Source organism: Camelus ferus, chromosome 1, assembly GCF_009834535.1.
Source record: "Camelus ferus isolate YT-003-E chromosome 1, BCGSAC_Cfer_1.0, whole genome shotgun sequence".
Classification (NCBI taxonomy): Eukaryota; Metazoa; Chordata; class Mammalia; order Artiodactyla; family Camelidae; genus Camelus; species Camelus ferus.
Window position 1 is genome coordinate 60,225,604 of NC_045696.1, and position 25,234 is coordinate 60,250,837.

Here is a 25,234-nt window from a genome sequence, read left to right on the forward strand (position 1 = left end):
TACGCATTCTAACTTCCAAGTGAGCAGGGTATTAAAGATCTTACTCCCTACATTTTGGAGGAAGAAGGAGTTTACCGCCCATCTCAATGTGATACTGTACTGTAGACCATGGCAGGTTACGTTTCCTCTTACCCACACTGCAGTCATCCCCTTGCCAGGAAGGTGAGCACAGACATCGGTACCCACGGCTGGTGGAGTCCATGATGCATTTCCCATCGTGAAGACAAGGGTTAGTGGCACAGCTGTTAACTGAAAACACATTTCAGGAATAAAGCAGTTAATTATACAGGAAAGGGAAAGGCAGCTCTAGGCAAATATTTAATCCTTCCAGCTAATATTTGATTCTTGCTTATTTCTGTTTACTTGCCCTGAAAGGCCACACTACTAAAATAGAATAGGTCTCTAGAGGTGCAGAAGAGATGCACTGGGACTGGATACGGCACTGGCTTGTGTACACACACACACGTGTTAGACGGTTGGATCTCCGAACACAAGAACTGGTTCAAATCCAGATGCTTATAGGTCCCTCAGCTCGGGAATGAGGATTACATTGCCTTGTGATATGTAACAAATTCTACTTGAATCAGTATGAATTTAAGACACACATTAAGGGGGAAGTGGTTCGTGATCAACTATCCTCCCTGCTCCAAGTTTTCTTCTTTCCAAATCTCAAAATGTAACTGGACCTCCATATACCGTGCAGTCATTCAGAACAATGACTGGAGGTAGCACTTCGAAGCCCCCTCTTTAGCGGTGTGACAATGAGCCCATCTGATCATCCTGGCCCTAACTATGCACAGGCTCCACTGTCACCCTGGACTCCTGGCTCCCAGGGGCAGTGACTGCAACTCCCTGTTTTGGTCTGTATAACCGGCATTATCATGCTGTGGTTATTATAATACCTGCCTAATAAAGGTTTCTGACTCACACTTAGAAAAGCCAAAACCCACAACATTAAAAAAAATCATCTCCAAGGAGAAAAATCAGTGGCAGAATGAGAAAAAGAAGGTGTAAGTCAAGAGTCCTAACTCCAAAAGAGGAACCCTGAAGACAAATGGGCTAAATTTGAATGGTGTCCCTGTCCTTCATCACTACTTAAATATACCTAAGGTCACCTGTGTAAGCATAGCACCTATATATCCCAATGCTGCACCCACAGACAGTCACAAAAGACTTAACACCTCCAGTAAGGATGCTCCTAATACTCGCCTATAGCTACCACTGCAATGGCTATAATCGGCTTTAATGGAGACTTGTGAATTATATTCCACCAGGTATTGGAATGTATTTGCCTTCTGGATATGAAGGCTGTGAGTCCTGAAGCTGGGACCCCAAATTTGCCAGAAGTTGCCTCCCATTTCCCGGCAGTGCTCAGACCACTCGCACCCAGAGGGCACTGATGCATCAGGGCTCTGCAGGGATGCTGTGGGCCTGGTCTATGGCTCTCCAGCCCCCAGACGGGTGATGGCTGCCTAATTGGAACTCTGCCTCCAACTGAGCTCCCCGCTCCAGCCACTACAAAGTATCTCTTTTTCCCTCTTTCCTTCAGTCTCCCTGTCACCCCTTTGCCAATACCAGTTTTCCTTTCCTGGGTCTGGACAAGCCAAATGTACAGTTTTGACCATGACATCAAAGAAGACAACATACTATTTCCTTCTCCCTTTTCTTAAGTGATAAAGAAGCATGTGGAGGGCTTTATTTCCCTTGTCCCAGCAACTTCAACATGCATATAAAGATGTGTAACCTCACGTGCAAGGTCAAGAGCCCTGGTCACATGGTCACTATGGGAAAAGGTCAGTTCATCGTTCTCTCATGGAACACCTTCCCTTACCTGCATTTATCAGCCAGCATCATAATCTTAGGGAGGCCAAGGAGCCTGGGCTTCCCTGGATCAAGGTAAGTTTCCCTGGTGCCCGGGGAGCCGGCTGACTAACTCAGCGGCTCCGGGCTCTGACCTGGGAGCAGGCACCTACTCTCTCTCTGTCTCAGGCCACCTTGAGATTCTTGACTCCAGTTTTTCCACCCTTCAATCCCACATCACTACCCCACTTGGCCTTGTTAGCGATAAAGGCATGCCCGAAAAGTTCTTGCAGTGACGGGGACATCACAAGCTACAGTACACATGGCAGGCGGCATTTTTTCCTCTTCCTTCAGGAAGCATTATGTTACTTAGGGGTGAGAAAACTGCCACTATGAGATTCTTTTCTGTTTTAAGTGCTTCAACCGAAAGCATTTAAGCTCACAAAACAGATACAAGCCACCACCACACGTCAGTGTGAACCCAAGCCCAGAGCAACTGTGTGCTTGTGTGACCTGTTCTACCTGAGGCTGGAGATGGCGGTCCTGCGGGTGACTGGGTGTGGCTCTGAGTGGCGGAGGTGGTCAACTTAGGAGTCACCACTTCTACCGTAGAAACGTGTGTGGTCTGAGGAGATGTTCTCAGGAAATATGAAGCTGGGCTATACTCTTCTGTAAGGCCAAGCTCTAGTGGTCAATTCTTCTGCTGATGTGGGGGCGATGGTTACGGGGACTGATCTGGTGGTAGCATCTATGAGCACCTGGCTCCTCTCTGTGGTGACAGCACCTTCAGTTGAGACTTGTACCACAAGAATTTCGGGACTGGTTGGTAGGAACTGTTTTCCAACCACCGTCTGTACTGCTGTGTGGCCACCCATCTGAGCTGCTGTGCTTGATGTGGGGCTGGGGCTGGGCACTGGGGGATGAGAGGCCTGGAGAGTGGTGGCTGCCACAGCTGGAGACATTTGGGCTAAACTGGTGCTTGTGGCTGGAAGGGTTTGTTCATTGGAGGCCTCTGTTAAGGCCGGGGCCAAGGGGAGCCCCAGAGTAGACCTCACTGTGACAGCTTCCGTAGCCTCCATGGGCAGAGCCTCCAGGTGTGGTGGCTTTGATTCCGTAATGATTTTCTCGAGGTATGGGCTGCTCTGGTTCTTAGGCTCTGCTGTTTGACTACTGGGGAGCACTTCCATGGACGATGCCACTGTCGACATCTGAACCGAAGTCACAGGAGCATCCCTGGCCCTAGGCAGGACCAGGGTAGAAGATGTAGGTGGAAGGACTGTTTGTGAGACAGACGGCGAAGAAGGGGTGGATGCTGTCAGGGATACTGGTGAAGAGGCTGGTAAGGAAGACACACGTGTGGGCGCATCAGGTGTGGACTGCTGTGGATGAGAGGAGGCCCTGGCTGCTGTCAAGGCTGATGGGAATGCGTGGTAGGACTGTGACACGGAGGGCTGGAGTCCAGGCAGCCCTGACGAAGAGGGTGATGGGTCAGGTTTAGCATAAGCGTCCAGAGGAACCAGCGTGTTCCGTGGTTCACTAACAGTGGCTGTGTAGGACAGAAGGTTGGTTGTGCGCAGAACCAGTGACTCAGTGGAAGGCTGAGCAGATTCCCCTTCGTGGGATGAGACGTGACTTCTTTCAGTCTGAGCCTGAGAAGAGGAAGAAGAATCTAAATGTGAAGAGTTTGAGATCTTAACAGCAAAGGTCGAACTCTCCCTCAGGTCAGAGGATGAGCTGTTGTCTGCAATGGACAATAGCGTCCGTTCTCCTTTGGTGAATGTAGCTGAAACATAGGTGTGGTCGGTGTGGTCAGTGTGGTCGCTGGAAGTCCTGTGTTCAACATCTGTGCCTCCCACCTGATCGTAGCCAATTCCAGTGACTGCAAAGGGAAAACCTAAAGTTAGGTCAACTAAACAAATACCTGCCAAACCTGCACTATGAGACAGACTTTTAGTCTCCTATCCATGAACGCTTGGGGGTGAAATGCTTTCTTTGGAGAGGTGGCTTTCAAAAGTGAGCACGCTTAATAGAGACAGTATTGGAAGACAGGAAGGGTCTGGGTCTACAGTGAGTAGACCTGCCCTCCTGTGAGAAGCACAGAGGCAGCAATGCAAACGGTAATAAAAGCAAAGTGGGGCCAGGGGCTGAAAAATAAGGAACAGGACCAAATTCCTTTCACATGCCTTTTCTGATAAAAGCAAATTAGTATCTGAAAAGCTCTTAAGACCTCAAATAGAACAATTGTTATGCCTAAATGGAAAAAGGAAAACCCTCCCAACTTTCCATTCTGGATAATGAGATATTTCTTTCCCAGGAGATTGGCCTTAGCCACAACGTGGCTGGGCCCCTTCACTGCCAGCATCCTGGCAGACAACACCGCAAACGCCTGGGGCAAGTGTGTGGGAGGATGTGCGGGGGCGGTGGGGGAGCCCAGAAAGCTCTCCTCACAGACAGCTTGGAAGGCTTACGACTTTCTGGGCTGAGGGAGAACGCAAATCATTCTGGGGCTGCAAGCAAACAGACACATGAGCTGAGGGAATGCAGACAGAGATCCTGCCCGTCACCTCCGAGGGCACGCGAGGCCGCCAGAGACCCAGAGGCTAGGTGGCCGTCACCGGTCGCGGTCACGTTTCCGGGCTGAGTGGCGCTCTCCGTCTCCCTGGGCGAGGTCGTCTCCCTGGGCGTGGTCTCCATGGGCGTGGTCTCCCTGGGCGAGGTCGTCTCCCTGGGCGTGGTCTCCCTGGGCGAGGTCTCCCTGGGCGAGGTCGTCTCCCTGGGCGTGGTCTGTCTGGGTGAGGTCTCCCTGGGCGAGGTCGTCTCCCTGGGCGTGGTCTCCCTGGGCGTGGTCGTCTCCCTGGGCGTGGTCTCCGCCGCCCAGCGCCACACATGCCCAGAAGCCGTGCTCCGGTTGGTGACAGATCGCAGCGTGCGCTCTCCGACTCCAGTGAGAGTGGCCCAAGTGTGCGGGCTGTGAGCGTGGGCTTCGGACGCCCCCTTCGAAGTCCAATCCTCTGCTTCGGGCCTGACTGCCAGCTCGGGACTGTCCTCAGTGGCTGCAAGAGGATTGAGAAGGGGAAGGCCGGTCAGTGCAGGGGTGGAGTTGGGCTGGGTTAGCCAGAAAGTGTCCCCACTCTTGCTCAGGGTCTATCTGAAACTGACAAGGTGAAAAACCAAAATGTGTGCCGCCCCTGCAGATGCATCAGTGACTGAAAGCTCGGGAGGCACTGCGGGATCAGCATATCTGCCCAGGTGGCCTGGATTTATGCAAAGGCTTCTAACTTCAGAGAACGGGATCAATACTGTATTTCTGCTCTGTGATACATAATAAATAGAGTTTATGTCAGGGAAACGAGGTGGCAGCGGGGGAGGTGAACAGTGGGCAATAGACTGACAACCCTGCTGGGTGGGGCTTTAGACCTGACAAGTCCCTGGGAGGGAGGCCGGTATCCCCCCGTAGGCTTTACCTCCTGGTGGGACCAGCGAACCAGGACCTGACACAGGGCCTGTCATTCTACCGTGGAGGCCTTTGCCTGAGCATAGCAGTGAAAAATGGCATTGTGTTCGGAGGTTACAGGTGGGCTTGGCTTTTGTTTCATTTTGTTTTTTTAATGTATTTGTTTTATTTCCTTGGTGGGGATGGAACAGGTGACACATGAATAAATACCCTTCTCCTCCTTCCTTGGGTATGTTTTATGCTATAAACTTAAAGAATCTTAGGTTAGTCTATTAAATTATCAAACAAACCATCCTTTTCAGAAATGATGGAAATGCAGTACAATTATCCTTGGCCTAAATACTTCATAATCTGGCTCTAATGAGAAAAACAGGCTCTTTCCTAATTCTTATTCCTATTCCCAGACCAGACTAGTCCTTGATACCCCATGGACCTATGTTTCTGGAAAATGGATGTAAAGCTGAGTGAGAGGTAAGTTCACTTCATGGTAGGTTTGCACTGATGGACAGGCAGGAATGAGCATGGGGACAGGGACACAGTGACCTGGGCAGCACTGAGAGAGCCAGCACCCAGTCAGGATGTGATCTGACCCAGGCTGAAAACCCATGGAAAGTCCGCCAGGAGAGGCTGGAGAGTCAAGCATCCCTGAGCACAACTTCCCTGGCAGAGAGGACAGGCTCCGTTACACAAAACTTAGGCCAATAACCCTGTTAGGCTGACAGACTTCGCAGAGTCATGACCTGAAACAGAGAGGCTGCACCTGAACCCGGAAAAACGAATGAACCAAGAACTCTGAAAAGCTGGATGGCAGAGTCAGTCAGCTTAGAGAGATTCCAAGGAGAAGTGAGAAAACATTATGTTAACCCAGAGTGAGATGGTTTCAGGAATGAGGCTATTCCTTATTTAGTGCTTCATAACTGAACTCCAAGGTCCACTCACACTGAGACCACATTTTCCACACAACCCCACTGCACACTGACTGCAGAGTGAAGAGTACTGAAGAGACAGAAGGAGAGCCTTCGAACCTATGCTTCTGATCTGAGAAGGTAAAAATTCTGAACCCCAAAGTGGTAGGGTGGAAGAGGGTTCCTTTTGTCTAGAAGACAGCTAACGTGCTTTCCAGGCATAAACACCCTCCACCCATATGTGTGGTATTCTTTCATGACGCAGCATATGCTTTTCCACGTCACATCAGTAGTAATAAGTGCTGATTTTCCTCATCAGTCAGGATGCTCCTATGGGGGAGACAGAGCTTCTGACATTAGTGGTGGAGAGATAAGAATTTAAACCTATTATATGCTTAAATGATAAGTTACTGCATTTTTGCTTCGGTCAGCATACAATTTACATTGCTAAGGCTGCTGAGAATTATTTTTTAAAACTACCCAAAAACATTATTAAAAAGGAACATCGAAGGAAAATCTTTCTCAAATTGATAAATTGGACTTCATCAAAATTAGAAAATTTTGTGATGCAGATGGTAACATCAAGAAAGTGAAAAGACCACCTACTGAATGGGAGAAAAGTTCTCCGCAAATGGTGTATCTGCTACAGGACTCGTATCCAGAATATACACTACCTCTTACAATTCAGTGAAAGAAAGCTAAATAACCCAATTTAAAATAGTGGTCAAAAGATCTAAATAGACTTTTCCAAAGAAGATATACAGATGGTGAGTGAGCACATGAAAAGATGCTCAACATCATTAGTAAGCCTGGGAAAACTGCAAATCAAAGCCACTTGCCATACCACTTTGCACCCACTAGGATGGCTAGAATCCGAAAAGCTGGACAAGCTGGTGGTAAAAATGCTGAGAAACTAGAACCCTTGTATTTGCTAATGGGAATAAAAAATGGTGCAGCCACTTCGGAAAACAGTTCAAATCTCTCTGCAAGAGATTTGAAGACATACGGGCATACAAAAACTTGTAGCTGAATGTTCACAACAGTACTGTTCATAAGAGCCAAAAGGTGGGGCCAACCCACACATCCAGCGATCCACAAAAGCATAAACCAAATGTGCTGCATCCAGACAATGGAGCGTTACTTGGCCATACAAAGGGATGAAGCACTGCCACGTGCCACAACACAGATGAACCTTGGAAACACTACACTTAGTGGAAAAAAAAGAAGGCCACATACTGTATGATTCCATTTATAAGACTTGTCTAGAAGAGCAGGTCCATAGAGACAAAAAGTAAATTCATGGTTGTCAGAGGCTGGGAAGAGGAGAGAATGGAAAGAGACCAGCACAGGGTTTCTTTTTGGTGTTTCAGGAAATGTTCTGGAATTAGATAGCAGTGACGGTTGCACAACTTTGTGAATATACTAAGAACCACCGAACTGTACACTTCAGTAGGTGATATTTTCACCTTCCAGAAGCTGTGTGATTGAGGCAGGTGTGGGCGTGCGGGGTGGGCTGTAGGGAGCAGAAGGACACAGACAGAGAAGTCCCTGAGCTGTGCGTGGGAGGGGCAGGCGGCCACAGCAGCATCTTGGAGACATAAAAGAAACAATGGGGATATACTGCTATATGTGTATCAACAGCTGGAAGGAAGGCCTGGGAATAATGAGGGGCCTGCAGGAGCTGTTTCATTAATGCTGCAGAAGGCCCTGGCCTGGTAGGCCCCCCTCCCTTCAGTGGGGTGCGGCTCTGTGAAGTGGAGACTCACTCCAGCGTTCCCCACGTGGTGCCCAGGAGTCCAGGCTTTCTGAGGAAGATGAAGATGAAGACAAGGACTCGGTGGCCGGCTCAGAGGAACTCCTGTCACCCAGCGCTGTGTCACTTCCTCTAGACTGTGGGGCAGAGGCCGAGAACTGGCTCCAAACTGAAGAGTTCACAACTTGAGGATGGGAAGTAACACTTCTGGTCACATCTGTGAACGTCCCTCGGTTGGTGGAGGACCAGTGGGCCGTGCTCTGTCCCCCTCTGACCGACGGGGCTGGCCGAGGCGCAGTCTCAGTCTGAGACACAGGGCTTCTACTCCCTGCCTCAGAGCGGCTGGCAAGCTGGTGTCCTCCTGAGGCTGAAAAGTGTCAGAGAGAAAAGGCCATGATGTGGACATCAGGGAGATCCCTCCACAACCGAGGCGCGAGTCTTCCCTAAGAGAAGGTTCCCTTTGCAAGGACCTTATGTAGTATTTCCTAAATGTGTAACCTGACATGCACTTTCATGTTCTAAGTTATTATTTCAAAACTCTTCAGTGTCAGGAAGAGAACAATGCCAAAAATAAAAGATGGTGAATACGGAAGCTTTTAAACACCATGTGCAGGGGGAGGGAATAGCTCAGTAGAAGAGTGCATGCCTAGCATGCACTAGGTCCTGGGTTCAACCCCCAGCACCTCCATTAAAGTAGATAAGTAAATAAATAAACCTAATTACCTCCTCCCTCTCAAAATAAAATAAACTGCATGTGCAAAGTAGCAGAGCAACTTATAGGCTTGAGGGGTTTATTCTCTTTCCCCCAAAACATGGGTGAGTATGTGGGAATGAGTATGTTGCTGTGTCCGTCAAACACAACGTGCCCAAATAGAGTCCTTCTAGCATTTTTCTAGGATGGTTGTACTATTAATAAAGATTATTCAAATTTTCAAGTAGAGCAAACAAAAAACTGTAAGGGTACACTAAAACCCTCAATTTGGGGAATAGATGTATATGTTTTATATATTTGTAAATATATTTATAGTTTATGTATGGTGATCTGCACATGAGATAGCTGAAGCTAGCGTTAAAGAGCGGGCCAGCTCTCAGTGTGAAGGTGACACTGCAGGTGACGAGATCCATCAGCAGCGGAAGCTCCGAGCCTGGGTCTCAGTGCTGCGTGAAGGAGCTGGTGAGCGCGCACCCACTGCTCAAACTCGCTGAGCCTGTTTCCTCTCTACAAGAAAGCAGGAGGAATGATGTCTGCTTGACTAATTTCACAGTGTTGTCATAAGGAAAATCAAGTGAGATAATGGGGTATACCAGATAAAGGAGACGGTGTTACCCAAGAACACAGGCTTTTTTTTTTCCTAGAGACTGCAAATGGTCTTGAAGTGATTACTTGAGAAAATTCAACAATTTAAAAATGTTCATAATAAATCAAAAAAAGATCGAAGACTTACTTAGGGAATCATTTTGCAAAAGCACCACTGAGACCTCAGAAGATGTGAGGCCAAATCCATTTTCTGTGGATGGCTCAATGAGTTTCTTCTCCCCCAGGCTCCCGATTACTCCACCGTTTCTTCTTAAGTCTGCCCCAGAGGGTGAAGAATGAACTGATGCTGAAGTTGCAGCAGTTTCAGAGTCCTCAGAGAAATGCTCTGTCTCGGGTAGAGGTCCCAGACTGACGCTTAAAGACTGGAGCATCCTTGGGGCACCATTGGGGAACATGGTGGCAACTTGCACACTCCCTGTCCCACTGACCGAGATGCTTGGGAGAGCAGTGGAGTTGTTTAAATCCTCTGTGCTTTCAGAAGCTGAAACAGAAGAAAATAAGCTTCAAGACTCGTCAGGGGTGTATCTGGATACAGATAATGTTAATTACATTTTGAAAGATGGATGTAGATAAACGTGGACCTACTAGAGAAACCCATGTGATATGTGCATTCGCCCTCTCCTCACTAGCGCTAGTCCTCACAGAGCTAAGTGGAGAAGCCTGAGGTCCTTCATCGAGTACAAGAAGCTTCAGATCAGGCTAGAAGGAAGACAGGAGAAAGCCTCTAGACATGATCTGCATTGATTTTTACAGAAGAAACAAACCTTCTGCTTTTGAATTCCATCTTACAGCTTATATAGGACAGATCATTGTGATACGGTACGGGTTTTTGCTTTGTTTTGTTTTGTTTTGTTTTGTTTTGTTTTGTTTTAGCAGGGTAACCCTTTTGTTCAAATGCTGTTACAGATTAAAACCTATACATAAAACTGAATAAAAGTGGGTCCATTGTAGGGTGCCTGGTCCCCAGGTCACCAGCATGGAGGCCTATGGCTCTCAGACCCCAGCCGGAAAAATGCTGGCCTAGAACAGTAATTCCAGCTCTGCCACCATCAAGGCTTCTTTATTATTGCCCAGCGCAAGGCCATCATAAACCTTATGTTTTGAAAGACTGTTACCGAGCTCCATTTATTGTGGAACGAGAGCTTCTAATCAACAGGAGACACTCATTATTACTCCACTGATTTGATTTCATTCCACCCAAAAGCAACAGGCTCCATATTGCAGTCACCTCATTAGGCTTTGGAGACTGGCCCCCGAGCCCACATACTATGACAGTGGTCCCCTAGGAGGTCAAGGACTCCAGGTTGGGAGCAGTTTTTCTGATGAAATGCGTGGCAGACACTGGGTTAACTGTCGCGAACCTCAGGAACTGAATTCTACACCATTGGTCAAAACGCACAGTGTGCTCTGCAGAAGTACAATGGCTTGCCCACAAAGTCTTCCCGACAAAGAACTTTCCAAAGGACACCCTGAGAAGTGACCTCCAGAAGGGCACTTGACATCCTCATTCCAAACAGGAATAGACTGCACAAAAGCTTGGTGAGTGAGCAAGATCCAAAAGCAAGAAGAAAGAGTGCTGTTTTTTTCAAAGCCAAAAAAAAGTAAGTACTTTCCATACCTATAAAATGAAAGGCTTCAAACTGTTAATTATGACCCAGAAAAGGGAAGAAGAAAGTTCTCATTATAAATGGTTTCTTGAAGACCAGTCCAATATGCAGTCATAACCAAAAGCACAAATAAATATTAAATATATATATAGAGGGAGAAAGTACCGGAAACAAAAAGGTCCCTCTTACTTTTGTGCAAAACCATAGAACCAGCTGTACCTAGAACACAGCCCACAGCTCTGGTCACTGGACCTTCCTGGAGACATGGAAGATACAGGAAATCCATAGAGCTAGTAATTAAAATAAAGGAATAGAAAAACCTGGACACAAAAATGGTTTAAGCCTACCTAAACCCACCTCTACTTAAACACAAGAACAAAAAAATCTTCAGGACTTAAAAAAAAGGAAAGCATAACACAGACATGCCCAAACCCTCCCTCAGCCACTTAGCATCAGGCCTAAATTCATTAGAGTCATCATCTATATCCACCAACACTGGATATAGGCACTGCTGACTGCTGGGCACTCTTTTAAAACACTTGTTCCCAGCAAATTGTATTATTTCATCGATTCAATGCACAGTGGTGGCTCTATTGGACTCAGCCTGAATGCCTGTCGAGCAAAGCAATGGCCACAGAAATACAATCAGAAAAGTCACAATTGCTGAAGGTCACAAAAGGAAGATGGCCAGGTTTTCCCTGACCTGAGAGGGCTCCGTGGAACACTGCTTCACCATCTCATTATCATCATTAGTAAAAGCTGCCATTTACTGACCAGTTACGATGTGCCACTACTTTACACACACCTCCATATATTGTGCTAAGTCCTTTACATGCTTAATCTGACTCAGTCCTCACAGTAAAGCTACAGAGCAGTGTGAACACTTCTGTAGAACTGGTGCCCCTTAATAAAAGGAGAAAATGCTTGGTCAAACTAATCTACAATCACCACTTATGTTACTAAATGAGCACCTGCTAAATATACCTGGGGGGAAATATACCATGTTTCTAATCAGCAGATCGGCACTATTGATTATTTAATAATTGCCCTTCCTTGCTCATTTCTACCCTTGAAGCAGCCATTCAAAAATGGGAAGACCATCTTTTTGTGAGCAGAAACAAGCCAATTTCTCTAATCTTTATAATAGGAGGTGAAAAGAACGCCTGTTCCTCTGGTAAAATTATGTGGGTCACGCTCCAATCACAACACAACATACTGGAACCTCAGGCAGGCATCACACTGCTCAGCCTTGGCTTGGCTGCTGTCCAGAACTTGCCAAAAATCTGGCTGAAGCAGCTGATATTTGGGAAAGATATGCTAAATCTACAGTCTTCTGAGTTATTTATACTCATGTCCTTTACAAAGCGAAGTCACCATAAAGCAATTTACCTGGACCACATTAGCTAGCTACCCACAGAAATATTTTCTGAGTTGAGATCCATTATCACACCCCCAGCTCCTATTGAGAATCGACATAAAATATCATCTTTCAAAGAACATTAGCACAATTTCCACAAAACAGCAACTGAAGGCATTTTCTGTTATGATCATTAACATTTCTTACATGAGTATTCCTCTTAGAAGTACTGCCCCCCAAACACTGAGGCCTATGGATGAAGCTGTGCGCTCACTTTATCTGACAATATCATGCCCTACCCGGTTTCCCTTTGTGCCCTGGTTTCCAGGAAACTCGGCACTAAATTTAGTGCTCAATTGTAGCCACTCTCACATAATTCAATGTACACATATCTCTCTTCATCTTCAAAAGAGAGCTTTTTTCCCTGTTAGCTGCTTTACTTACTTTCCCCTTAATGGTCTAATAGTATATGGTCATTATAGAAAGTATTAATAGAGTAGAAGGCTGTGGAGCAGCAAAGATGTAAAACAGCAAGCAAACAGTTCCCAGTGGCTTCTGACCTCTTTTTAAAAATCTGATTTAGCTCTCTGGGCCTGTACCTGCCTTAACACATACACTTATTGGCATGTGATTTATTTGTGGAAGCAGGTGACATCCTAACTACCTGAGCCTCAAAAGACATTGCACTGCTTGTATGTTTCTGTGCATCAGAGTGAAGAGTGAATGGAGGCACGGGATACGCAGGCTGACATGTTCAAACAGCAGATGCTAGAACTAGAAAGGATCTTTAGGATCAGCTGGTTTAATCCCTTCATGTTTCAAATAAGGACCCCCTTCCTCCCCAGGCAGGGCTCCTGGCTGACCATCCTAGTGCTCACCCAGTGAGGACCATCACTCATCTGACTGGTCTCAGTGCCAGGACTTCCACTGGGCCACATTTGCTAGTGGATGCAGTGGCCAGTGACCACACGGCCTGCTAGACTCCCTCCTGGCTTTGGTTCTACGGAGAATCCAGCTGGGCTGGGTGCCTCTGGGTCTGCCTCTGGCAAGTCCTGCCAGTGCTCTTAGCCTGCGTGCCTAGTGCTCCTGGATCCTGTGGATCTTGAGACTTAGATTTCAGGGGCAGTAGGAGGCACACCAGAGCTCTGGTCAGCAGGTTAGCAGAGGCTAGCCCAGCCTTACAAATAAAGCAAAGCTTCATTTCCCATGTGGCTTCAGGTCCTCGTGCGCATCCCCTTTACCACCCCACAGGGAAGAGGGGAGGCTGGCAGGCTAGATCCAGGTGTTCCTGGATGCCTGGCTATCCCCTCATTCACCAGCACCCAAAGCCCCCTCCAGTATCTAACAGGGAGGGTGGGACTCTACCCAGCACGGAACACCCAGTTCACTAAGAAGGGAGAGAAATGCTCAGTGAAAGACTCGAGGAAGAGGAATAATATGGGAGAACTCTTCAAAAAGTAAAAGGTACAAGAAGGATGAAGGCTCAAAAATTTGAGGGCCAATTACTTTTTTAATGTTAAAAAATATAAGTGACTAGAGTCAGGGCCACCAGCTGGAAACACAGAACAATTCTCAGATGCACCACAGTATACACACCACAGCAGTGGGCCGGGTTCAAAGTGTAAATATTAAATGACCCCGACCAGAATCAAGGGTAGCTTCCTAGAAGATGCTTCCTTTCCACCATTTAGTAAAGTTGGTTGTAAACCACTGAACCACAGACTTTGAAGCTGGAAAGGATGGTAGCTCTGACCCAATCTAACCAATGTTTAAGAATAATCTTAAAAAGCCATCTCCTAAAAATACGAATCATAAATTATATACATCCGTGTTGGCAGGAAACCATATACAGAGTATACTGGAAGGGGAACTGGCTGCTTTAAACAGGCATTACCGAAAGGACCTCTGGGTTCGGTTTTTGCTTTGATGACATAAACCTGAACCCCTAATCTTGCAAAGTACTTCTAAAACCCTCTGATCTATGAAAATTTTGAAATGGCAGTTTCTGAAGCCACCTAACCACTGTTTCCCTGGAATATTTCCAGCCCTCGCTGTCCTGCTCCCCGCAGCACGGGGGTGAGAACACAGGCAGCGCACAGACGCGGAGTACAAGCTGGGAGAAGAGACAGGGTGGGCAGAGCTTCCAGGACTGGTCCGTGGCTGGAAGAGCCTGTGATGCGTGGGCACATGCTTATCCCCTTACTCATCAACTGCACCTTGTCGTGGGACGAGAGAGTAGCAGACACAACCCACGTCCTCAAGATGATGACAGTTTGTCTGGGTAGGAGCTTAGATAATGTAGTGTGACAGGGTGTATGGTACGGAGGATCAGAGGCTGACAATAAGCTTGGTGGAGATGGAACATCTGTAGGGACACTGGACTGATGAGCAAGGGCTGGAATGTGCTCCATTGCTGTGACCTTGTAAATACCTGCATCTATGGTTTTTTTGAAATGATGCCCAGAAAAATGTACATCTATGTCATCTTTGCCATTGAAAGAAACATTTTTGCAGTAACGAAGAAATATAAATATAACTCCTCATCAAAGGACACAATGATCATCATTTCAGTCACCCCAGAACATGGCCTCTTGTGCAAGAACACACACCTACCACACTCAGACTTGTGTGTAGGAGGGTGGGGGACGAGGGGGGAAGCAGGGCTCAGGTGGACAGAAAGGCCTAGAGCAGCCACCAAACCAACTGTCACTTTCTTCCTTATACAGTTAAAGGAAGCATGCTTTAAAGATGAACTTCAACACTGAGATCAGTTGTGTGGGTTGCATTTTTACCTCCAACATTTTGCACTGGGGCTTAATGACTTTTCCCCTTAGCCCCTGTGACAAGTGTGTAACTAGCTGGCTATCCAGGGCGATGTACTTCTATTCTGAGTGACTTCAGCGTGTTGAGCTGGGACAGGAGCACTTACGTGTGGGACTGCTGGAGGGAGGGGAGTAAACCGGTGTCCTGGAGAAAGGCAGCCAGGATTGCTCTGGTCCTGAGGAATTTCTCTGCCTGGGGAGCGTGGTCTCTTCTCCCACATCCACAGCAGGAAGAGAGGACTGGCTCACAACCGAAGTGGCCACCACTTGGGTGTGCAGAGTCATTGCTTCTGGGAGCCCCTGCCCCCTCGCCGGGGAGCCCCAGGACGTGCTGCTCTCCGTGTGAGAAGGGGCAGTTCTGCCTTCTGACCCTGCGCTGCTGGATGGCAGGGGACGCCCTCCCAAGGCTGAAAGCAGACAGCAACAATTAAAATTCCACCAGCAGACTTCCCAATGTCTGAATAATCTTGGAGCGAGCTCACCTCTGACCTCTCTAAGATAGACAGACACGAGAAGAAAGTGGAAGCAATTGTTCATTCTATAAAAAATGGCCTCCTGAATGAGAGACCACAAGCCAAAACAAGGACTGTTTTCAGATCTCACAAAGACTCTGCATTTTGTGGTAAAATTATCAGGAAAGGGGCACGATGAAGCTAAGTATGAGCCGATATAGAATCGGAGGTCAGCGTCTGACCGGCGTGACTCATCAGTCATAGTCCACAAAGCGGTCCCAGAATTCACTTGATTTTAACACAAAGTTTCCAATGTCTGGATGACCAACAAACCCAGGCAGCACTATATGCAGTTTCTAAGCTCTGTATCCATCATTCGTGAATGGAACTTAACATACTTAAAATACTCTTTACAGAACTGAGTCCCCCAACCAGACCTCCTGCCCCTAGGGCATGCAACCATGCAGGACATCTTTGATGGCTTCATCCTCTACTTTGAGGCCATTACCAAGTTGTATCAATTATCCTTTGTGAAGAGTCTTTACCAACCCCTTCCTCTCCATCCCTGAGGCCACTAGGCCGTATTTTAGCACCTGGATTTCTGTGTCTGCCTGGGTGGTCCCCCTGACTCTAGGTTCCCTCCACCCCAGACATCTTATACATACCTGCCAGGTGAACCCTCCCCAAATTCACTTTAATGCAGTCACTGCCTTGTTCAAAAACCTTCAGGGACTCTTCCCACCACAGCAAATCTAAACTGCCTGGTTTTCAAAGTCCTCCACTATTGTGCCTAAGCCCACCCCCATGACTGTTCCACCGGCTGCTACTCTCCTGTGTGTGTGACTTACATCTTCCCCACAAAGAGGCCACGCTTTTCTCCTTTCCTCTGTATCTTTGTTCACATGGTCTGGACATCCCACTCCTCAGCCACCCCTCCCACCTCGATCAGACACACAGACTTAGGCTCAAATCCCAGCTCTGATACCTGTTAGCTGTTTGCCCTGCACACGTTGGATTGATTAATTTCTCTAGCTTCAGTCTCCAAATTCCAAAAATAAGAGTAATGTTAACTCATGGCCTTGCCGTGAGAATTGAGAGATGAGACATGTTGGTATGGAGACCTAGTTGGTGCTGGCTTTCTTTGTCTTCCCTTCCTCAATCAAATCTTGCTCAACCAGCTCCAGCTCCACTGTGCAATCCTTTGCTAAAAATGGCAAACCACCGAGCTGTGCAGACTGGGGCAAGAACAGCCATCTGAGCCACACAGCCACGCAGTCCGCCAAACCCAGTGCCTATGAGGCTGCAGCGCGTGGCAGGACTGCCGAAGCTGTGCGGATTCAGCCCGGCCATGCAACATAGATTCCCCGGCCACTGGAACATAGACTGGTCAGGCCCCTCAGCAAATCTGCACCCCCATCTGTGCATCTATAGTTACAACTCAATTAACCACAGTGAGCCACAGGTGGAACCCAAGGCACAGGTCTGGTCCACCCCAGCCCAAGACGATTGGCTGGGCACTGTGACTTGGGATGGGGGAAGGCAAACACTGGCCGAAGTTTTGTCCTCTGGGACTGAACATACATGCGTGAAATGAGCACCATCAGCACACACTCACCTAAGGTGATGCTCTGGGAAGTCAGAGCTGTGGGTCTCTCAGCCCCAACAGGGGAAATGGTGAAATTTGTTGTCCTCGAAGAGTCATTTCTTCCTCTAGCAGCTGCTGTTTCAGTTTGTGGAGTGAAGTTTTCTGGAGCATCTGAAGAAGCGTGCCTCTTTCTGGGGGTCTGAACCATCACATCCCTCTTTGGAGACCACTGTTGAAAAGTCCACTTGATTCTGATCAAAGGTTATGTTTTCTATGTGGGGTTCAGTGTTGCCTTCTGGCCAGTGGTTCCCTGCAGCAGCTGAAATGGTAGGAGAATGGATCAGTGAGGCCTTGCTGGCTTTGGAAAAGAAGCAAACCTTCAGGAGAAGGTACGTGAGCAGATTTATCAGTAGAGAAGTGGATTCAAATAGAATAATTTCACCTTTCTTTTTCTCCAGCAGTAATTAATCTTGCAATCCAGTGGAAGAAATTATGAAGCACCAGTATTATATAGAATTAAATTTTACTACAAGTAGAAGAAGTGATGAAATTGATAGAAAGAGATCAGTGTGGAGCTCAGGGAAGGTCACTTGAACAGAGGAACGTGGGCAGGTTCAGAGAGGGTGTGTGGGACAGAGCCCAGGTGTGAGCAGAAGGAAGGAACCACTTCGTAAGCACCAGGGTTGTGAACTGTGCTTTCTGGGTGGTAGGAGAACACAGCTGGCAGCTCTTAATCCTGACACCTACTCTTGCAGGCAGGAGGTGGGGCATGCACAATTCTGCAAAAACATGGGAAGGATTTCGCAGTGTTGCTAAACCTTAGTAATGTAAATAGTTTTGATGAAGTAATTTCATTTTCTTTGAATTTATCCTAAGGAAATAAGAATGGGAACAAAGATTTAGCTGCCTAGATGGTCACTGCACCATTGTTTACAACAGTAGAGAAGGAAGGAAGGAAGGGAAAAAGGAAGGAAGGAAGGGAGGAAAAAAGAAAGAGAAAGAAAGGAAGGAAGGAAAGGGAAAAGAAAAGGAAAAGAAAAGAGAAGAGAAGAGAAAAGGAAGTTAAAAATCCTATAGCAGGAGATCAATTAAACCAGTTGTAGTATATCCATATGAAATGATTCTCTGAGGTCATTAAAGGGATGTTATAAAATAAAATAAAGATATTCTACAGGTATTATTGAGTTAAAACAACAGGCTTCAAAATAGAATATAGAGCATGATCTCATTTTATTAAAATAATAATAGCAATCGTAGACGTGTGCGTGCAAGCACTGATCTAATGCTCGACGTGCACGCATTCATTTTGTCCTTGCACGATTCAGAGGCAGGTGCTCTTGTTCGTCCCGCTTTGCATGGGAGGTCCTGTTCCCTGCCCAAGCGTCAGCTCTCAGTTCTGCTCCCCTGGAGGATGAAGTACCGGAGAGGAGTGTTGGAGCAAATCCTCCTGTTCTCCCTCACTTCTAGTCCAGGGGTGTGGAGGAAATGTTGCCTATTAGTATGGACTGTTACTTGAAGTTTATAAATTAGGAAGGTATTTCTGTTAGTTAGAAAATCTATTTAATTGGCATGACATTGTAAACTGACTATACTTCAACTAAAAAAAAAAGAAAGAAAGAAAGAAAAGAAAATCTATTTAAGTGATCATTTACTTCCACCCAAGATGGTGACAAAGAGGGCGTTAGCAAAAATGTGGTGAGGATGAAGTTGAAGCTGGGGCTGAAAGCGGGCACCGAGGAAACCGTCTGTGGTATTGCCATCTCTCAAGGCAGGGTAGGTGGGTGGGACGCCCAGGGCCAACCAGAGAAGGCTGCCCTGTTACTCTGGAGAAGTCTGCACATGGCCTGGCCAAAGCTTGGAAGCCAGAGCCAGGCCATCACTGGGGGTGCCAGCCCCTGAAAGATAATGCCAAAAAAAAACAGCATTTGCAGAGCTGTTACCCTGCATATCCAAACTAATATGGGAGAGAATGTGGCATACATGTACTAATTGTGGGGCACTGTGTTTAATGAGTTTCTAGAAAAAGCAATGATGAGGACAAGGACCACTTGAAGTTATTGCTGATTACATGGCTCCTTGAAAAACCCAATTCATTTTCCCCATTTGAGAATGATATTTTTCTTTCTGCTTAGGATTGGGGGCTGCATTGAGAAAGCGCTGTGGGGATGAATGAAGTCACCCCTACCTATGTGAGTCAGGCAAAAATGGCCAACAATTGGACCAGTAGGGGCTGCAGGCAGAACCTACAGTTCAACCCAAAATATCACGCACACACACAGACACACACGCACAATCTCAAAAGGAACAAGTTATCTTCTAGATCAGCCCTATCCAAGAGATGTATAAAGTAAGCCACAAATGCAAGCCACATATGTAACTTCAAATTTTTTAATGGAGGTACTGGGGACTAAACCCAGGACCTCATTCATGCTAAGCACGTGCTCTACCACTGAGCTATATCCTCAGCCTCTGTAACTTCAAATTTTGTAGTAGCCACATTTTAGAAAGTTAAAAAAACAACAACAAAAAAACCCCAAACCGGGTAAAGTTAATTTTAATAAACATTTAAATAAATATTTTATTTACCCCAATATATTCAAAATAGTAACACTTCAATATATAATTCGATAGAAAAATTATTCATATATTTGGCATTCTTTTTTTGGTATTAAATCTTTAAAAATCCAGTGAGTATTTTGCTGGCCACACTTCAAGAGCACAAGAGCCACATGTGGCTAGTGGCTGCCACATTGGACAGTGCAGATCTAGAGCAATGGTTCTCAACACTGTCCCCACTCTGGTCCACTTCCACCTGAAGCAGTGGCTCACTTACTGGAGTTAGAGGGGAGGTGATTACAAATTCTTCCGTAAAGAGATTCTGACAAACTTTCCTAAGGGCCTCACTTCCTCCCCCAAATCCCTTGAGAACTACTGTTTTCAGGCTTCCTATTCTGTTTCCTATAAGTGATAATTAACAGAAGCTTCCTAAAAGAGGAGGGAGTGGCCCAGGCATCGGGCTCCTCTGGGGCCCAGCCCCAGACAGGCAAGGCCCACACTTGGCTAGAAATGGGAATGTGGAGGGGTGTTCCCGGGGCAGCCACCAAGTCCACAAGCTCAACCCGGGACTCTGCGGTGGTGGACAGCAGTGAGTGACCCACATGTCAGGTTCCCTTTGTTCTTCCTATCTGAGCTACAAAGGCAAGTTCACCTCCCAAGAGGAGTGGGGGGGGGCAGATTTGAGGATGCCCTCTCTACCCTCTTAGTCAACTTGGCACAATGAGAGAAGTTATTCTCAGAAGAAACCAGATAAAAGTGATTGTGGGAGGCAGAAGGGACTCAAAGCCCATGCTCCAAAGCTGGTAAGCCATGAGCAAAGGAAGGAAATGAATTTAGCTCTGTTACAGCCTTAAGATGAGTATGAGATTTGGCCGTTGGTGAGCATGGCTGGGCCTCTGGAAGCATCCACGACCCCTTCTTCAGGGAACAAAGGGTGGATGTCCCAAACCCCAGTCAGCTCAAAGAATTCCACTGCAGTCTTGAAAAGGAAAAGAATGGCCACAGGAAGACAGGACATGGCTAGCACTGAACCATGCTCTCTCCCTGGAGGGTTGACTAAAAATGGAAAAAAGAAAAAATGCATACTATAAACAAAACTCAAAGGCAGACAATAGTCCTGCAGTATACTGAATAACCCTGCCACCAGCAACAACTAAAAATGCTGAATAAAATGTTTTTTAAAAAAATATTTCTTAAATGCATTGCTAAGTTGACAAGCAAATCTTGTGAGGTCAAAAATGAACCAGGAGCTGGAATTCAGAGAGATGAACTAACTCCAAAGCTGCCAGCTGCCCTGGGGCACCTGCTCAGTGACCTTGAACTTCTGTTCTGATGACCACAGGGATGCAGGAGATAGGAGACAAAACTCTTAAGGAAGGAGTCTGAGAGGAAACTCTTGTATGAAGTTGGGACTAGGGCTATACCTTGGGTATAAGGCAAATAGAAACAAAACTGCCTTGCAGAAGAAGACAGCAAGAAATCTGGCCCTTCAACCATGGTTTTAGGTGAAAGAAAAATAACTCCCCCTCAAGGATTTGTAACCATAAAGCTGGCCCTCGTGTGGGTGTGCAGCACAAATTCACAGCACATGTGTGGTCTAAACCTCAAGCCAAGGATGTATTTAAAAGTTGTAGTGAACCTTATGAATATACTAAAACCCCCCACTAAATTATATACAAGCATACCTTGTTTCATTGTGCCTCACTTTATAGTGCTTCACAGATATCGCACTTTTTACAAATTCAAGGTTTGTGGCAACCCTGTGTCAAGCAAGTCTATTGGCACCATTTTCCCAACAGCATTATTTTAAACTCAGGTATGTACACTGTTTTGTTTTGTTTTTAATATAATGCTATTGCACACTTAAAACACTACAGTTTAAACATAACTTTTATATGCACTGGGAAACCAAAAAACTTATGTGCTTTATGGTGATATTTGTTTTATTGCAGTGGTCTGGAATTATACCCACAATATTTCCAAAGTATGACTGACTGTACTTTAAAAGGGTAAATTTTATGGCATGTAAAATACATCTCATACCACACATACATGCACAAACGCGCGCGCGCGCGCACACACACACACATCCTGTAAAAGCGGAAGAAAAAGTGGTCCTGGTATACAGTGCCTCTGGGTACTTGGCAGAAATAAATGTGAATCCTCTCTAGACGAACATACCTTCAATCCAATTTTATTATTTACTGATAAAATCCTAAAGAATAAGAGATCACAGTCAAAAAATCACAAAATAAAGAAAATAAGGCATCTGTGGACAAAAGTCAGTAAACTAGATGAGTAAAGACTTCAACTACGAGAATTATCAGACAAAGAATGTAAGTATATAAAATTCCACGAAAATAAATATGAAGAAATTGAATATGAGAGAAAAAGAGGCTATAAATAATGGCCAAAATTTTTGAAAGAAATTTAAATGGAGATTCTAGAAATGAAAAAAAAAATTAAAATTAGGAAACTCAACAGCCAATCAGATACGGCTAAAGAGAATTAAAAATTACAAGACAGATGACAAGAGACTGCAGAAATGATATGAAAAGATAGCAAATATGAAAACAGGGTGAAGAGACAAGGAAGTCAGCGAGAAAGTCCAACATATATATCTAACTGGATTTCTAGAAGATGCAAGAAAAAGAAGAAATGGCAATATTCAAAAAGATAATGGCTAAGAATTTTTCAGAAGTGATAAAAAGTATGACTCTTCAGACTAAGGATGCCCCAAAAATCCTTAGGAGGCTAAATCAAAAAAACATATAAACTCATATCATAGTGAAAGTGCAGAAAATTACAAACACTAGGTCTTAAAAACGAGAGGAAATAAATGAAAAATCACCTACAGAAGGTGACAGACTAACAGTTGACTTCTCAATAGCAACAATGGAAGCCAAAAGACAGTATGTAAGTATTTTCAAGTGCTGACAGAAAAGATTAGGATTGTATACACGGCAAAACTATCTTGAGACTCTTTCAAAATAGAAACATTTTCAGTCAAATTTGAGTTAATTATCTCCAGTAAAGGAAATTATGGAGAATTTATTTCAAGTAGGGGAAAAGCAATCCTAGATGAAAGCTGTAAGATGCAAAATGAAACACTGAACAAGAAGAATAATAAATATGTGCATAAATCTAAAGAATCACTGAATTTATAAAATAGTAATTTCTCATTTGTGGGATTAACAAAAGGAGGCAAAGGAAATCCTGGATAACAATAGCACATAAATCCGGGGCGGGGAGGGGGTGATCAGAATCTTGTGTAGGAGAAGGGTAACTTTCAGTTGTGTCAAAAACGCCTTTTGAAGTCCCTCAAAAGAGTAAAACTGGTAGAGCTTGGAATGATATAAAATTTCCATTGAGAGAAATCAATGAAAATTGACTAAAACCAAACCAAAACAAAAAAATCAATAAATGGCAACAGAAGCATGTTATTTAGAGATATGGACATAATTACTAAAAGAATCTGTTAAAAGCCCTGAAAGTGGGAGGCAGAAAATGATGATGGTAGGAGTGGTCAGGGTCTTAATAACAGCCTTATAAAACATATTCAATCTTTAAACCATGTGTAAGTTTGATAAAAATAAAAATTAAATTTTAAAAAAGTTGAATAACAAACCAGGATAAATGTCTGCAGTGCATGACAAAAGTTTAGCATTCTTAATACACAAAGAACACTTTCAAATCCTAGGATGCACATAGACAGAAAACATGAATGTGCCATTCACAAAAGAAAATGTGTAAGTGGAGAATAAATACACGAAAGTATTGTTGGGAAGAAATGAAATACAAATCTAAACTAGAAAAGACTTTTTAAAATCATATATATTTTTGCCTATCAAATTGGCAAAGATTTAAAAAAATGATAATATCTAATGTCACTGCAGGTATAGAAAACACTTTCTTACAATGTGGGCAAGAATGTAACTGGCATATTCTTCCTGGTGAGAAATTCAGCAATCTATTGCAAAAGCCTTAAAAATAGATGTATGTTTTGACCTGGGAATTCCACTTCTGAACATTAATTCCAAGGAAACTAAGGAAGTATGCAATTTCAGGCATAAGGAAATTTATCAAAGCATGTTTATAATGAAAATTGGAAACAACCTAAATTTCTGCAGTAAGGAGTTGGTTAACTTAATTATGAGACAAAATTTTTAAAGAACTGATCAGAATATATCATTGACACAGTTTTATATACATGTATCACTCATCCTGTATTGTTACATGAAAACATAAATTACGATACATATGTACCACATGATCTTATATTATGAAAAATATATTCTACTAAGAAAAAGGAAAAAAAGGTTGGTATCTTGGTAAAAGGACTCCAGGCCTGGAAGCCACCTTGTAATATGCTTTCTTTGGTCCCCAGACCTGCCCCTTAAGGTAGGTGAAGGCTGTAGACTTTAAATACAAAGTTGGCTCATGCAACTTGCTAACAAGCCAGTGTGTGGGTTTGGACTCCAGTGCTGTTTCTGAAACACAAGCATGGGAGTGGCTTTGACACCCAGCTGAAGGACTGATGAGTTTACTTGTGTCTGCACCACTCGGCCTCTGGACGCCTAGCCAGTCTCAGCACGGGTCACAGCCACCGCCGGCATCCTGATCAAGGAGAAGTGCTGGTGACTGCCTCTCCAGAGCAGCTCGGGCTGGACACACCCTGGTCACTGCTGCCACCGCCGGGCCCTGCTGACCTCGGAGACCTGCTGGCTTGTGGTGCCACCTCCACCCTCTTCCCCTTAGTCACGGGTGCCACAGCTGCCTGGATTGGTGAGAAACTGTTTCCTTTAGGGCCCCTCTTTATTTAGGGATCTTCCCCTCTCTTTCCCCAAGAACACAGGAGGCCATATTAAAAAGCTGCTTGCTTTACCTGTAGCCGTGAATCTGTGTTCTCTCTGTAAAGGTCCTTTCGTCTAGAAGGAACAGGGTCTGCCTCCAGTTTCATGCCTGGATCTAGAAACTTAGTTCTTAAAAAGAGAGGCCGTGGGTAACACACAGGCTGTGGTTAAAGTCAGGCTGTCCGGGTTAGACTTCTGGCTCTACCACTTACACGCCCGATGAAGTGAGATACATAATTTCTCTGTGCGTCTTCATCTGTAGAATGGGGACAATAGCAGTCCCTACCTCGCTGGACTGCACAGAGTACACACATGTGAGAGCGTCAACCAGTATCAGGCACATAGTGAGTGCTGTATACGTCAGAGCTGGTAAATGGATTTAGGCCTCTCAACTTTTAACAAATAGGTCTGGGGATGACCTTGGTGGGCACTGCTTAAGCAATCATGGCTCAGTCCCCCAACACTTCTCCGAGTAGCAGATAGGAGCTGGTAGCAGAAGGGAGCCACCCCCTCAGGCCTCCAGGCCCTCCTGGCAGCTAGGAGTGCCCCCTGATGAAAGGACTGAGGCTGGCTGAGTGGCTGCTGGGGCAGCTCCTGCCTCGGCTAGCCCGGCTCCATGACACTCTCCCAGGAGGCACAGGGAGAACTGGGAGGGGGCACAGGGTGAGACTTGGGACCACCTCCAGCATGAAAGCCCCTGATGTCACTGGCCTGGTATTCCACAACAGCATCCCACCGCCACCTGTTTCACTCTGGATGTGCCTCTACTCTT

The 25,234-nt window shown here is 45.6% G+C and overlaps 1 protein-coding gene across 1 annotated transcript in view; it reads right to left on the bottom strand.

Annotated features, from left to right (window-relative positions):
• Positions 1-25,234, bottom strand: part of LOC102518744 (protein HEG homolog 1) — an 82,799-nt gene that overhangs the window by 39,397 nt on the left and 18,168 nt on the right. The window contains 9 exon segments of the mRNA XM_032481634.1: positions 133-249; positions 2,323-2,482; positions 2,484-3,679; positions 4,365-4,853; positions 7,926-8,279; positions 9,358-9,711; positions 15,124-15,423; positions 17,084-17,264; positions 17,266-17,372. Coding sequence (XP_032337525.1) covers positions 133-249; positions 2,323-2,482; positions 2,484-3,679; positions 4,365-4,853; positions 7,926-8,279; positions 9,358-9,711; positions 15,124-15,423; positions 17,084-17,264; positions 17,266-17,372 — 3,258 coding nt within the window.